The 16,006-nt window shown below is 45.0% G+C and overlaps 1 protein-coding gene across 2 annotated transcripts in view; it reads left to right on the top strand.

The window, feature by feature from the left end:
• etfa (electron transfer flavoprotein subunit alpha) overlaps window positions 1-15,532 on the top strand; it is a 63,921-nt gene extending 48,389 nt beyond the window's left edge. For both annotated transcript variants that reach the window (XM_033015148.1, XM_033015146.1), the window contains exons 11-12: window positions 5,350-5,430; window positions 15,269-15,532. In XM_033015148.1, coding sequence (XP_032871039.1) covers window positions 5,350-5,430; window positions 15,269-15,304 — 117 coding nt within the window. In that variant the 3' untranslated portion in view covers window positions 15,305-15,532. The remainder of the gene's footprint in view (window positions 1-5,349; window positions 5,431-15,268) is intronic.
• The last annotated feature ends 474 nt before the right edge of the window (window positions 15,533-16,006 follow it).

Here is a 16,006-nt window from a genome sequence, read left to right as displayed (position 1 = left end):
CTGCTGCACCCGCTGAGTTTCTCCAGCACTTTTGTCTACCTTCGATTTTCCAGCATCTGCAGTTCCTTCTTAAACAAATTATTTATTGTATTTTTTCCTTTATTCATCTGCTTAAATGCAGCAAATTCTGCATAAACTCGTTGCCTTGTTCACCTGTGACGCTCAGGGCAATTTTGCGTTCTGGTCTTTCTACAACATTTGTGACCAACTCTTTATTAATTCTTGCCCTTAGTTTGCACAAGGGTTTTCGAACACTTATTATCATTTTGCATTCATGGCCTTTATAATTCTTGATGGTAAAGCATGGTGGCGCAGTGGTAGCTTGAAAGCGCACGCCACCAGAGTCAAGAACAGCTTCTTCCCCCGCTGTTATCTGACTCTTGAATGTACCGCTCATAAAATCAGGATAGATTCCCGATCTTCCAGTCAACCTCCAGTTAGCCTTATGGCACCAGAAACCCAGGTTTGATCTTGACTACTCTGTCCGTACAGAGTTTGTATGTTCCGCCTCCTCCGTGACCTGCGTGGGATTTCTCCGGGCGCTCCGGTTTCCTCCCATGATCCAGAGACGTAGTTTCATAGATTAATTGGCTTGGTATTGCCCCTAGTGAGTAGGATGGTGTTAATGTGCGGGGATCACTGGTCGGCGTGGACTCGAAGGCCCTGTTTCTGCTCGAGAATCTGCTCGAATTCTTTGAGGAAGTAACAACCCGGGTGGATAAAAAGGAACCGGTGGATGTGGTATACTTGGACTTCCAAAAGGCTTTTGACAAGGTGCCACATAAGAGACTATTGCTAAAAATAAAAAATTATGGGATTGGGGGTAATATATTAGCATGGGTAGAGGATTGGCTAACAAATAGGAAGCAGAGAGTGGGGATAAATGGTTCATACTCGGGATGGCAACCGGTAACTAGCGGGGTTCCGCAAGGGTCGGTGCTGGGACCCCAGTTGTTCACAATTTATATAAATGATTTGGAGGAGGGAACCAAGTGTAATATATCAAAATTTGCGGACGATACAAAAATGGGAGGAAAAGTAGGGGATGAGGAGGATAGGAAGAGTCTGCAAAAGGATATAGATAAGCTAGGTGAGTGGGCAACAACTTGGCAGATGAAATTTAATACTAATAAATGTGAAGTCATTCACTTTGGGAAAAAAAATGATAGGGCAAGTTATTTTCTAAATGAGGAGGAGCTGCGTTGTAATGCAACGCAAAGGGATCTAGGGGTATTAGTACATGAATCACTAAAAGTTAGTATGCAGGTGCAGCAAGCAATCAGGAAGGCCAATGGAGTTTTGGCCTTTATTGCTAGGGGGATTGAGTATAAAAACACGGAGGTCTTGCTGCAGCTGTACACAGTATTAGTGAGACCACATTTGGAATACTGTGTACAGTTCTGGGGTCCATACTTAAGAAAGGATGTACTAGCCCTGGAGGCAGTGCAGCGAAGGTTTACAAGATTAATTCCTGCAATGAGGGGATTGACATATGAGGAAAGGTTAAGTAGGCTGGAACTCTACTCTTTGGAGTTTAGAAGAATGAGAGGCGATCTCATTGAAACATATAAGATCGTGAGGGGCCTTGATCGGGTGGATGCACCGAGGATGTTCCCAATGATCGGGGAAACTAGAACTAGAGGACATAGTTTCAGAATAAGGGGGGGCTCTTTTAAAACTGAGATGAGGAAGAACTTCTTCACCCAGAGGGTGGTTAATTTATGGAATTCACTGCCCCAGGGAGCAGTGGAAGCAGAAACTTTAAATATATTTAAGACTAAAATAGATGGTTTTTTAGCTGCCAAGGGGATAAGGGGCTACGGGGAGAGGGCAGGGATATGGACCTAGGTATGGTTAGTATAGTAAGACCTGAGTGATCTCCTGGACAAGTGTCGATCGCCTGGATTGGGGTCGGAGAGGAATTTCCCGGATTTTTTTCCCGAATTGGACCTGGGTTTTTATCCGGTTTTTTGCCTCCCCCAGGAGATCACGAGGTTCTTGGGGTGGAGAGGGGTGATAGCGGTATAAAGGGGAGGGTAGTGTCTTGTGTTCTGTGTCTTGTGTCTACTGTTTGTGGGTAAGTGTGTCTGTTTAGTGTTCAGCCATGAGCGAATGGCGGTGCGGGCTCGACGGACCTGGTGGTCTACTCTCGCACCTACTTTCTATATTCCGCGCTGTACCTCTATACTAAACCAAACCCCCAAATATTCTAGTATTTTATAAAACGACTGAACTGAGAACGTTACTGGCATTGTCATCTGTGCTGCAGCTCATCCTTTTTCTTTGATGACTATTTCTGCTTAAAATTCATTTTAGCTTGAAAGAGAACTTTGAATTTGGATGGGTAGGAAAGAACTGCAGATGCTGGTTTAAATTGAAGGTAGACACAAAATGCTGGAGTAACTCAGCGGGTGAGGCAGCATTTATGGAACGAAGGAAATAGGCAACGTTTCGGGCTGAAACCCTTCTTCAGACTCTGGCCTGTTTCCTTTATCATCATTACATATCTTTCATTAATTGTTCTTTATTTCTACATCATCGCCTATATCTCTCGTTTCCCTTATCCCAAACCATTCTGAAGAAGGGTCTCAACCCAAAACGTCACCATTCCTTCTCTCCAGAGATGCTGCCTGTCCCGCTGAGTTACTCCAACATTCTGTGTCTACTGCAACTGAAGGCCTTGCTGTTTAAGTGCTAATTCCTGTATAAAAATAAATGTAGTCATGTGCACTCAAACATAACAACGAACAATAAAACCCATACACAGAATCTTCCAAAGTGTAAAAAATGCTTTTTGCTTAAATCCATTATTCTTGGTTGGAAATGTACTTTAAAAATTAACCCATTATGAAGATGTTACTGTTTTTTAAATAGAATTTGTGTATTTTGCTAAATAGTAAAATTAAAAATGTAATGAAATGGCATAATCTATATTTTTATGCAGATAGGGTTGGGTTTAGATTGAATATACAATTGGATAAAGCATTTAGTCATAGAATGATACAGTGTGGAAACAGGCCCAACTTGCTCACTCCAGCCAACATGTCCCAGCTACACTAGTCCCACCTGCCTGCGCTTGGTCCATATCCCTCCAAACTTGTCCTATTCATGTACTGTCTAATTGTTTCTTAAACGTTGGGATAGTCCCAGCCTCAAGTACCTCCTCTGGCAGCTTGTTCCATACAACCACCCTTTGTGTGAAAAGGTTACCACTCAGATTCCTATTAAATCTTTTCCCCTTCATCTTGAACCAATGTCCTCTGGCCCTCGATTCCCCTACTCTGGGCAAGAGACTGTGTGCATCTATCCGATCTATTCCTCATGATTTTATACACCTCAATAAGATCAGCCCTCATCCTCCTGCCCTCCAAGGAATATAGATCCAGTCTTCTCAATCTCTCCCGATAGCTCAGACCCTCCAGTCCTGGCAACATCCTTGTAATTTGGATACGGCTTTGTTGAATACAGCCTTACTCGACATTTGTATTAACGAGGAACAGCAGATGCTGGTTTACCCAAGCAAGACACAAAATGCTGGAGTACCTCAGTGGGCCAGGCAGCATCTCAGGAGAGAAGGAATGGGTGACATCTCGGGTCTCAACCCGAAACGTTACCTATTCCATCTCTCCAGAGATGCTAGAGAAAATGGAGAACATGGAAACCAGCAAACCGTCACATCTTTGGGATGGAATTATACAGCGCGAACCAGGCCCTTCAGCCCAACTTGCCCATGCCAGCCAAGATGCCCATCTATGCTACTCCCACCTACCTGTGTTTGGCCCATATCTCTCTAAACCTTTCCTATCCACGCCTCTGTCCAAATCTCTTTTGAATGCTTTTATAGTATCTCCCTCAACTACCTTCTCGGGCAACTAGTTCCATATACTCACCACCCTCTGTGTGGAAAAAGTTGCCCCTCGGGTTCCTATTAAATCTTTCCCCTCTCACCGTAAACCTATGATTTCGGGTTCTTGATTCCCCTGCTCTGGGTACAAGACTGTCCATCCACCCTATCTATTGTGCACCTGAGAAATGTCAAAGGAAGCTGGAAATGCTTTTGTCCCCATCATCTATAATTTATATCTTCCTCTATAACAAGCTTAAATCTAAGCACGGCTTTCTCTGTGGGTTGATATTTCTGCTTGCTAAGTTTTGCCTTTTAATTATTTAAAACACTGTGTGTGTTCTTTGTAGAAACACAAGCTGAAGAATAAATGGCGAGTTTCTCATGAACTTATTTCCTCACCTGACGTGTATTGAAATGTAGAGGTATAAAGTGTTGTCCTTGCAGAACGATGACCCCATTTATTCAGCTAAACTGTCACCAGTTAGTTGGTCTTGGCGAGAGAGGTGGGAGGGAGACCTGTGGGGGTGAGGAATTGAGCAGGGACCCTGGTTCCAACGATGCCAACTGTAAATGTACTGTGAGTGTCTTCCCAGAAATGCATCCGTCTGTAGCTAAGTGGATCCGAGCCCAGCCACGGTGAGTGCTTTGCTCCCAAGAGAGGAAATGTAACATGTAGGAAGGAACTGCAGATGCTGCTCTAAAATACTGGAGGAACTCAGCGGGACAGGCAGTATCGCTGAAGAGAAGGAATGGGTGACGTTTTGGGTCGAGACCCTTCTTCAGACTGGGGAAAGGGAAACGAGAGATATGGACGGAGATCTAGAGAGATATAGAACAAATGAATGAAAGATATTGCAAAAAAAGTATCGATGATAAAGGAAACAGGCGATATGTTTGAAACATATAAGATTGTTAAGGGTTTGGAAACTCTGGAGGCAGGAAACATGTTCCCGATGTTGGGGGAGTCGAGAACCAGGGGGCACAGTTTAAGAATAAGGAGTAAGCCATTTAAAACGGAGACGAGGAAACACTTTTTCTCACAGAGAGTGGTGAGTCTGTGGAATTCTCTGCCTCAGAGGGCGGTGGAGGCAGGTTCTCTGGATGCTTTCAAGAGGGAGCTAGATAGGGCTCTTAAAAATAGCGGAGTCGGGATAAGGGGAGATGGCAGGAACGGGGTACTGATTGGGGATGATCAGCCTTGATCACATTGAATGGTGGTGCTGGCTCGAAGGGCCGAATGGCCTACTCCTGCACCTATTGTCTACTGTCTATTGATTGTTAGCTGTAACCTTACGCAGCGTAAAAGTGAACAAGCCCATGGAGTTTTGGAGTTGGTAACTATGGTGTCTTCCTTAGGAGGGATTTACCTCGGGTATTCCTGAGATTTCAGTGCCAATGTTTAAAACTACCTATTTCAGTGATATGGATTTTCAATGCCAATAGCAGAAATATTTCTGAATGAACATCAGTTGCGGACATTAACTGTACTGATTTTCTTCCAGACAATTGTGGCCATTAACAAGGATCCAGAGGCTCCCATCTTCCAAGTGGCGGACTACGGCTTGGTGGCAGATCTCTTCAAGGTCAGGCATTGGTTGGAATACGTGAAAGATGCTCACCAAAGTGTTGAGTGATAATGACGGTCACATTCTCTCTCCGTGAGAGAATGAGGCAGATTCTCTTTTTATTACACATTAGCGGCGTGCGTATTTTTGTTTCCCCGGGAGAGCTGAGAATAATCTGATGAGAGGAATCTGGACTTAAATCAACTGAGAAATGTTAAGAATGGAGAGCTCTGGAGAATCTAGGAATGTGGATTGGAAGTGGATCAGTCGAGCTGGAAGGTTGAATATTTTATTATTTTACGGAGTTGTAGCCCGGACATTAAAAGATACATTTTGTTAATTTGGGGTGTAAATCGGTGTGGGTACACAAAACTACAGATGCTGGAATCTTAAGCAAAAGAAAAATGTCGGAAGAACTCGGTGGGTCAGGCAGCATCTGTGGAGGGAATGGACAGAAGACATTTCGGGTTGGGATCCTTCTATTCATTAAGATGTGGGAACAATACTTATATAAAGAGGAGAATCTTGATCCACGAGGAAATGGAGAGATATAATAATATACATTGCTATTAAAACAACATGCTGGAAAAATTCTGAAGAAATAGTCTGAAGAAGGGTTTCGGCCCGAAATGTTGCCTATCTTTCGTTGCATAGATGCTGCTGCACCCGCTGAGTTTCTCCAGCATTTTTGTGTACCTTCGATTTTCCAGCATCTGCAGTTCCTTCTTAAATGCTGGAAATATTCGGCAGGCCAGGTAATGTTTTTTGTGGAGAGATCCAGAGATGGTGCTTCAGGCCATTAGCTTGATCCGCGCTGAAAATTGTTGGCAAATCTGCATAGTTTATATGAATAGATTTGGAGTGTCAGGAAAGGAACAAAGGAAAGGTCTGTGATGGAGTGAAACGGGAAATCAAATGACAAAACTGATGACGGTACATGGCAAAAGTGAGTGTAGCAAGTGAAGAAACTAATGAGCCTGATTAAAAATGGTCACGTTGGTTGTGACTTTACCCCTCTTGGGTCACATCTTCCAATGTCTGCGCTGACCTTTTCATTTCCCTTCCAAACCAATCTGTTGTAATTTGCCCTCTTAACTTTTCCAGAGTCTACATTGAGTTTTTAACCTGGACGCAAATTTGGGCAAATTTTTCTTTGTCGGCTTCTATATTAAAAAAAAAATTGTGCATAACAAGCACTTGCTGAACTCACACCAGCGCAATTAGTCAATCCTTTAATGACATGTTTGAACTTTCGTGACATTGATATTTCTCTTCACATGACTTTACATACGCAATTGATAGCAGACCTGATTGCAGTGCTTTTTATGTGTTGATCTGGGGCACTGTCTTTAAATTGTTCTGTGCATTTCACACTTTCCTCCTTTTTCTTTTAAACTTGCTTTTATTGAGGGTCAGAATAAACCTTTCTCTTTGAAAGTCGCATAAAGGTAAAAAAGGATGGTGAAGTAGAAAGTGTACAGTGTATAAATGTGTGTCATTGTGGTTCTAGTATTCCAGGTATTAATCTGTTGAAAGTGTATTTGGGAGCTTTAAGGGCCTGTCCCACTTAGGCGATTTTTTAGGTGACTGCCGGCGACTAGGCTGGTCGTAGCTTGTCTTCTCCTGACGTAGGTGCAGTCGTAGGTGGTCGCCAAGATGGCGTAGGTGGTCGCCAAGATGGCGTAGGTGGTCGCCAAGATGGCGTAGGTGGTCGCCAAGATGGCGTAGGTGGTCGCCAAGATGGCGTAGGTGGTCGCCAAGATGGCGCAGGTGGTCGCCAAGATGGCGCAGGTGGTCGCCAAGATGGCGCAGGTGGTCGCCAAGATGGCGCAGGTGGTCGCCAAGATGGCGTAGGTTGTGGCTGGTGCCGACTTCGGTGAATTCCATTGTAGTCGCTGGCAGTCGCCTAAAAAATCCCCTAAGTGGGACAGGCCCTTTAATCTTCCTGAGTTTTATTTAGTGATAGTGCAGATTGCTGTAATAATTATTGCAGGGTGTTTTGCAGTTTTTGGTGTTAATTAATGAGAAGATAAAATGATCTATTTTGCTTTGTTTTGAAGCAGTAAAATTTAACATCAGCTCTGGCATAGATAATTAAACTCTTTCTCACTCCATTTTGCATAACAGACTTAATGAACGAGGTTGCTTAATATGAAATAAATCAGGAAGTAAGAGGCGTAGGAAAATTGATGGTATTCAGCTAACTGAATCACAGTGGGAGATAAAGTACTTTGTAGTTCAACTGCTTAAGACGGTGAGTGGTTCATTTGCTACAGAGTGGAGGTGGCCCAGGTTTGCTATGAATTTGTTCTTGAAGGTGGGATAGCAGGAGTTGTGCCTTGGTATATTTGGCCTGGAGGTAAAATCAGCTGAGGTCTCAGTCCTGATCATTTAGTTTAGTTTAGAGATACAGCACGGAAACAGGCCCTTCGGAACACCATGTTCGGGTCAACCAGCGATTGCCCCTACACTAACACTATCCAAAACAAACCAGGGACAATTTACTATTTTACCGAGCCAATTAGCCTGCAAAACTGTACGTCTTTGGAGTGTGGGAATTTGGGAGGAAACCGGAGAAAACCCACACGGTCACAGAGAGAACGTACAAACTCCGTATAGACAGCACCCGTAGTCAGGATCGAACCGCGTCTTTGGCGGTGTCATTTATATGAATAGGTTTGGAGTGTCAGGAAAGGAACAAAGGAAAGGTGTGTGATCGAGTAGCTCTGCCACTGTGCCGCCCTTTATCAGCACTGCTGAAGACACAAAGTGCTGGAGTAACTCAGCAGGTCAGGCAGCAACTCTGGAGAACAGGGATAGGTGACATTTTGGGTTGGAACCCTTCCTCAGTCTGAAGAAGGGTCCCGATCCGAAACATTAATGTTCTCCAGAGATGCTATGTCTGACCCACTGAGTTACCGGCGTCACCTTGTGTCTTTTTCTTAATGTATACAAGCACCTGCAGTTCCTTGTTTCTACATTATCAGCCCTGCTGTCTGATTCAAAATGGCTTCATTGGCATTGGTTTTGCTCTTTCTGCCGTAGCCCAGGTTTGAAGGAAGATGTGATTTGGGACCTTGTTCACATTGCTGATTACCGGCGTGGACACTGAGCCATGCCCTACTGAGTCTCGACTGTACACTTGTGAAACTGCAAATCAATTATCCCCATCCAGGGTTGTCTGAAGTAGGATTTCGGCCCGAAACGTTGCCTATTTCCTTCGCTCCATAGATGCTGCTGCACCCGCTGAGTTTCTCCAGCATTTTAGTATACCTTCGATTTTCCAGCATCTACAGTTCCTTCTTAAACACAGGGTCGGACTGTGTTGTTGACTAGCCTTGTATCTTTCACCCTCATTGATCTAATGCCCCTGTCCCACTTAGGAAACCTGAACGGAAACCTCTGGCGACTTTGTGCCCCACCCAAGGTTTCCGTGCGGTTCCCGGAGGTTTTTGTCAGTCTCCCTACCTGCTTCCACTACCTGCAACCACCTGCAACCTCCGGGAACCGCACGGAAACCTTGGGTGGGGCGCAAAGTCTCCAGAGGTTTCCGTTCAGGTTTCCTAAGTGGGACAGGGGCATAAGTCTCTGCTATTGTCTTCTAATTAGCCCTGTCCACCCTTTCCATCCACCCAACTGGATGAGTACCACTTCAACAACACTCGAGACCAACCTGCCCATTAAACCAGCACCTCATTCACCGCACTGAATGCATTGCTCCCCAAAAGGCACTCTGTGGCTATTGTGCAGAAACAAGGAACTGCAGATGCTGGTTTACACAAAAGGGGACACAGTGCTGGCGTAACTCAGTGGGTCAAGCAGCATCTCTGGAGAACATGGATAGGTGACGTTTCGGGTCGGGACGTCCACGTTGTCCAGTGATGCTGCCTGACCCACTGAGTTACTCCAGCATTTTGTGTCTATCTTCGGTGTAAACCAGCATCTGCAGTTCATAATAATAATAATAATAATAATATATCTTTTATTGTCATTGCACGTCAGTGCAACGTGATTTAGTGTGCAGCTCCACTGATGTACAAGAAAGGTAAATAAATACAATACATAAATAAACAAGCTGAATTGATTGACGTGACCATCTGAGGGAGACTGTCCAAAGGGGGTGGGTGGGGGGGCACTCATTAGGGCCGGTTCAGAGCCGCTATAGCTCTTGGGATAAAACTGTTCCTGAGTCTGGAGGTTCGGGCGTAGAAGGCCTTGTAACGTCTGCCGGAGGGAAGTAGTTGAAACAGACCGTGGCAGGGGTGTGATGAGTCCTTATGGATGCTGAGGGCCTTCCTGAGGCACCGCGTTCCTTCCTACATATAGAGTTTGCTGCAGAATACAAGCAGCAAAATGCCTACTCGGGCAGTCATGGAAAGGAAACTGACCTAGGATATAACCTACCTTGCTGTTTGAAGCATCAAGGTAATGTGTACAGCTACCCTTGGGGTTGTTGCTCCTGCTTGCTGTGTACAAGACCATGTACGCGTGTGGAAGATGCCACAGGGCAGGAGCAACCCCAAAAGGCAAGATGGAAGAATCCTTGGCTAAGTTTAACAGCTTTATCCAACTCATGCCTGCTGGCTGGGCAGTAAACATGCGGCTTTTAATAATCCAGGAACAAAGTGATGCGAAGTAGAAACAACATGTAGACAATTTCCCGAATAAATTTTGTAGGACGGCATTATTTCCAGTTGCAGATCTGTTGAATAATTGAGGGACTGTATTCATCGCTGGTGAGTTCAGCTGGGATTCTCTTGTTCTGTGACAACCATAGGACCTTTCGTCAGAGGCAGTAACTGATATTCAACACAAGTGCCTGGGTTTAGTTTGCAGGCTGCCTGCCCGCCTTTCCTTTACTTTCTAACAAACGTTTTACATGCATAGCTGACTTGTATCTCTATCTTTGGCCGAATGCCTGTGATGAGCAATTAGCAGCGGGGAACAATGATAAATGCGATGGTGGTTAGAACTGTTGCTGGGTGCCTGGCTGAAGAGATCTTGGAATAAGGGGGCTTTGTTTGGTGTGATTGATGGAGCTCGAGTTGTTTTTTTTGTCAACTGGCTTTTCTTTGCTCGTGAATTATTTACTAACCTTCCGAAGCGCGACTGACGGCGGCATTGTTTTAGTAAATTCCCCGCAATAAATGATGGGTGATCGCAATCAAGTGAATTCAAAATGTTAGCCTCGAGTTTAACATCCTCTCTCCATGTTGCTGTGAAGCTCCTTACTTCTGCAACCTTCGCAAAGCACCGATATATCCAAGTGCTCTTCCAATTCTGGCCTCTCGATCACATCCAACTGCAGCCACTTGCATCATTTCTGACCATGGGATCAGCTGGCCAGGCCTTGAGCTCTTAAATTCCCCTCCTGCTCCTCCCTTCACACCTGCCTTCCAGCATTGAGATGACAATGATGGACTCAATTGGTTTGGTGGAAGGAGCCAGAGGGTGGTGGTGGAGGGTTGCTTTTCTGACTGAAGACCCATGACCGATGGTGAGCTGCAGTCATCATCGGCGGTCACTCGAAACGAGCACGACTGTCCTCTCACGGAGGACGCCTGTGCGTGACTTTAACGTGGGGAGACTGGTGCACAGACAGCCACCCCACGGTCCTTGACAGATCTGGGTCAGGATCCAGTGGCATGGAGTCCAAGACGACCGGAGACCCTTTTCTGCCGCAGCCTTCATCCGCCTTCCCAGCCGTTGTGACGCTCCACTAAGGTCAGCCATCGTCCTCCGCCTGTTCCACCGCTGAGGTCTTGGTTGGATTGGCTCTTTGTCAGAGACCAGAACTCCCCCTCAACCTTACCGCCACGGGTGGCCCTACCAGGAGCATAGCTCCAGACGGCATCGCTCTCAGGATCTCAGGGCCACACAAGCTTCTCCACCACGACAAGGTGACAATCCGTGGAGAAGTGAATCCACTGCAGTAATCTGTGCTGGATCCACTTTGTTTGTCATCTATATTAACGATTTGAATGACAATGTAGTCAATGTGCAGGTGACAGCAACATTGATGGTATAGTGTGCAATAAGGAAGGCCATCAAAGTTTAGAAAAGGATCTGGATATCTGGGCCAGTGAACGGCAGACTGAGTTTAATTTGGAAATACGCGTAGTGTTGCATTTTGGCACGTCAAACCAGGGCAGGATTTACACGGTAAATGGTAGTAACCCTGAAGCGGGTTGCAGAGTAGAGAGAATTAGGGGTACAGTTCCTTGAGAATAGCGATGCAGCTAGACTGACTGATGTACTCCCTTCCAACCTTCCGGACTAGCGTACTATTTGGTGAGAGAGAGAGATTGGTCAAGAACTCAAGGTCAGCACGGTAGAGTTGCTGCCTTACAGCGCCAGAGACCCGGGTTCGATCCTGTCTGTACTGAGTTTGTGCGTTTTCCCCGGTCTTCTCCCACACTCCAATGACGTACAGGTTTGTCGGTTAAAAGATCGTAAATTGTCCCTCGTGTATCGGATAATGCTAGTGCTCAGAGATCGCTGGTCGGTGCGGACTCGGTGGTCCGAAGGGCTGTATCTCTAAACTAAACTAAAGGTAAGGTAGACAAAATTGCTGGAGAAACTCAGCGGGTGCGGCAGCATCTATGGAGCGAAGGAAATCGGCAACGTTTCGGGACGAAACCCAAAGGAAATAGGCAACGTTTCGGGTCGAAACCCGAAGGGTTTCGGGACGAAACGTTGCCTATTTCCTTCGCTCCATAGATGCTGCCGCACCCGCTGAGTTTCTCCAGCAATTTTGTCTACCTTCGATTTCCCAGCATCTGCAGTTCCTTCTTGAACACTAAACTAAAGACACCTCCCTCGTGTGTCTGAGCATGTTTTTTAGATCAGAATCGCACTGTACTCAAACAGCATGTGAGAGTACCTGTGGAACAAACGGACTGCAGTAGTTCATTGTCATCACCTCAAATGCAGTTAAGGAGTGACAGGAAAGGCCACGTTCAAGATATTTTTAAAACGCTGAAAGCTTTACTGACAAACCTGTGCATTGATTAAATAAACTCTGCCTTTGGAATCAATTTGTCGAGTTCCTTTTCCCCAGAGTAAACAAAAAACTCGGCAGATTTTCTATTGTGATTAAACGGACTCCATTTATTGTTCCATTGCCGGTTGGTGGGATTGTGCACAGACTAAACTGATCAGTGAGCAATTACTGAATCAATTAGATAAATAAATGGGCCGCACACTTGATTTGAATCCTGGTGTGTTTAAATGTGAGCCACACTAACCGAGAGGCAATCGATACATTGGCTGCCTGAATATTCTTTCGACTACAATTTAGCTTAAAGCAAAATCAATTGTATGTTCAGATCAGTGATTATTAATGCCCACTGTTTTCCTCATGCACTGCCAGGTCAGAGAGAATTAAGATTCTTCGAGTCTAGTTCTCCGAAGAGCTCCAACAAGAATGCCACCTTAATATCTTTAGATTTTCCACTGGAGCTGAAGTGTGGCCTCTGAGTGCTGCATAGAAACATAGAAATTAGGTGCAGGAGGAGGCCATTCGGCCCTTCGAGCCAGCACCGCCATTCATTGTGATCATGGCTGATCGTCCCCAATCAATAAACCGTGCCTGCCTTCTCCCCATATCCCTTGATTCCACTAGCCCCTAGAGCTCTATCTAGAAACATAGAAACATAGAAAATAGGTGCAGGAGTGAGGCCATTCGGCCCTTCGAGCCTGCACCGCCATTCAATATGATCATGGCTGATCATCCAACTTAGTATCCTGTACCTGCCTTCTCTCCATACCTTTAGCCACAAGGGCCACATCTAACTCCCTCTTAAATATAGCCAATGAACTGGCCTCAACTACCTTCTGTGGCAGAGAATTCCAGAGATTCACCACTCTCTGTGTGAAAAGAGTTTTTCTCATCTCAGTCTTACAAGATTTCCCCCTTATCCTTAAACTGTGACCCCTTGTTCTGGACTTCCCCAACATCGGGAACAATCTTCCTGCATCTAACTCTCTTAAATCCATCCAGTGATTTGGCCTCCACTGCCCTCTGTGGCAGAGAATTCCACAAATTCACAACTCTCTGGGTGAAAAGGTTTTTTCTCACCCCAGTCTTAAATGACCTCCCCTTTATTCTAAGACTGTGGCCCCTGGTCCTGGACTCGCCCAACATTGGGAGCATTTTTCATGCATCTAGCTTGTCCAGACCTTTTATAATGTTATATGTTTCTATAAGAACCCCCTCATCCTTCTAAACTCCAGTGAATACAAGCATAGTCTTTTCAATCTTTCCTCATATGACAGTCCCGCCATCCCAGGGATCAATCTCGTGGACCTACGCTGCACTGCCTCAATCACAAGGATGTACTTCCTCAAATTAGGAGACCGAAACTGTACGCAATACTCCAGATGTGATCCAGCTGTGGTTTTCCCATTTTCCTCATTGGAACTGGAGTGTTCAAGATGATTTGACAGGGGAGCCTCGAACCCCACTGGTTTGAGTTTGAGTTTCTTAGTCAATGTATTGAGTTCACTTGCGATGATGTACAGCTCATGCAGCCTAACAACTGGTATCTTTACACCATCTTTTTCATCCACCCCAGCCAACGTAACATTTTATTCCTAGTCTTTATCTAGTCTCCCTTTAAATACATCTTTACATTTCATCTCAACAACTCTATGCTGGTGAGTTTCATGTCACAATCACCCAATGGAATAAAAAGTTTCTCAAGAGCTTTGGTTTGATTTATAAACAACAAGCTAATATTTATGAACCCTGGTTCTTTGCTCTCAATATACCTAACGATATTACTATACAACTTCACTACCTTTCAGTTCTAACTTTCTCAAAACTATGATCCCTAGCGATTGTATCCTTTAAAAAAACGCTTGCAGTGATTTGTCTTCCTATACTCTGAAATCTAAGCACATTTCACACTTTACTCTTGCTATCAAAGTACCACCTCATACTTTGTAGATGCTTCTTTAAGTCTCATGAGTTCCTGCTGCATTAATGTTGGATATTTTGTGTCCTGTGCAATTATATTTCTCTGGCTCTGATTGAAGGACAGTTTTTTTCTGCTTTTATTAATATTTCAAGGTCAGTTTATTGTCACATATACCAATTAAGGCACAGTGAAATTCGATTTAGTGTACCTGCAGTGCATACAGCCATACAAAAAAAAGCTCGCTACATAAAAGTTAACATAAACATCCACCACAGTGGATTCCACACGTTCCTCACTGATGGAAGGCAATAAAGTCCAAGCTTCTTCCTGTTTGATTTTCCCGCGGTCGAGACGGTCGAAGCTCGGAGTTCCTGAAGTCGATCCCTGACCAGACACCGCGAGCTCCATGATGTTAAAGTCCGCAGGCACCTGCGGTTGGAGCTCCCGGAGTCGGTCTTCAACAAAGGCCGCCAGCCAACTCCTCGATGTTAGGCCACAGTGTGTACAGTAGGAGGCCGTAGATATATCGTAGCGGCTCGTTATGCCAGCCGTAGGTACTCGGGGCATCAGGTAAGCCGGGACGTTTTTTCGGCCTGATTGAAAATGTCCACGAGTAAAAAATAATAGCCCCGAGTACCTACGGCTGGTGTAACGAACCGCTACGATATATCCACGGACTCCTACAGACTCGTTACGGACATTCTCCAAGTTTGAATCAAGGGGAAAACTCGTGAGTAACTCGGAAAAGTGGGACAGGCCCTTAACTCTTGCCTGATCTTAATCTTTAGAGATTGATCGTGAAAGCACCATTGGCTCATTCTGGCTCAAAAATATTATTTATTTTTAAATTAATAAAGTACGTCTTGAATGAAATGCAGAAAGATTTGTGTGACAATCGAGGGCCTTAATCTGACTCTACTTGTTTCCCGCTGCAGGTTGTCCCAGAGATGACAGCTCTACTGGAAAAATAACCCCAAGAATTTACAGTGTGGTCAAATGGAGTCGTGCGTTGGACCTGTATAACCTGCCTGTAATGTGCACGTCAATACTGAACGTTATTTTTGATGCACCTGGTATTTGTCTCTATCAATACAACCGATCGATTACACTTGATTTCTTTTGTTACCTAATGGATTGTAGTTGCAGGATCCAAATACCTCTTGTGGTAATATAACCAATAGTTACCAATATAAAAAGAAGCTGAAAGCGTAGGTGCCCACTCTTCCTCGTTTCTGCTGTGGAGATGAATTCTTCAGTACGTTTGAGCTATTTCTAAAGCCTTTAAAGTCCTTCCTGGGTAAAGGGCAGTATCTTCCTCACAAACCCCAGCAAAGATTTTTGCAAAATGAAAGATTGTACAACCATGAAGTGCTCAGGTGGTTTTCAAGAACATTAATGCCCCTGTCCCACTTAGGAAACCTGAACGGAAACCTCTGGAGACTTTGCGCCCCACCCAAGGTTTCCGTGCGGTTCCCGGAGGTTGCCGGAGGTTGCAGGTAGTGGAAGCAGGTAGGGAGACTGACAAAAACCTCCGGGAACCGCACGGAAACCTTGGGTGGGGCGCAAAGTCTCCAGTGTATTCCGTTCTGGTTTCCTAAGTGGGACAGGGGCATATTACTGTCAATGGAAGTAAAATAATTGCATATCAGTGCAGATTAGCTCAGGGTCAAGAC

This window comes from Amblyraja radiata, chromosome X (assembly GCF_010909765.2).
Source record: "Amblyraja radiata isolate CabotCenter1 chromosome X, sAmbRad1.1.pri, whole genome shotgun sequence".
Lineage (NCBI taxonomy): Eukaryota > Metazoa > Chordata > Chondrichthyes > Rajiformes > Rajidae > Amblyraja > Amblyraja radiata.
The sequence above is the reverse complement of the archived record's forward strand: the minus strand, read 5'-3'. Positions and strand labels throughout refer to the sequence as shown.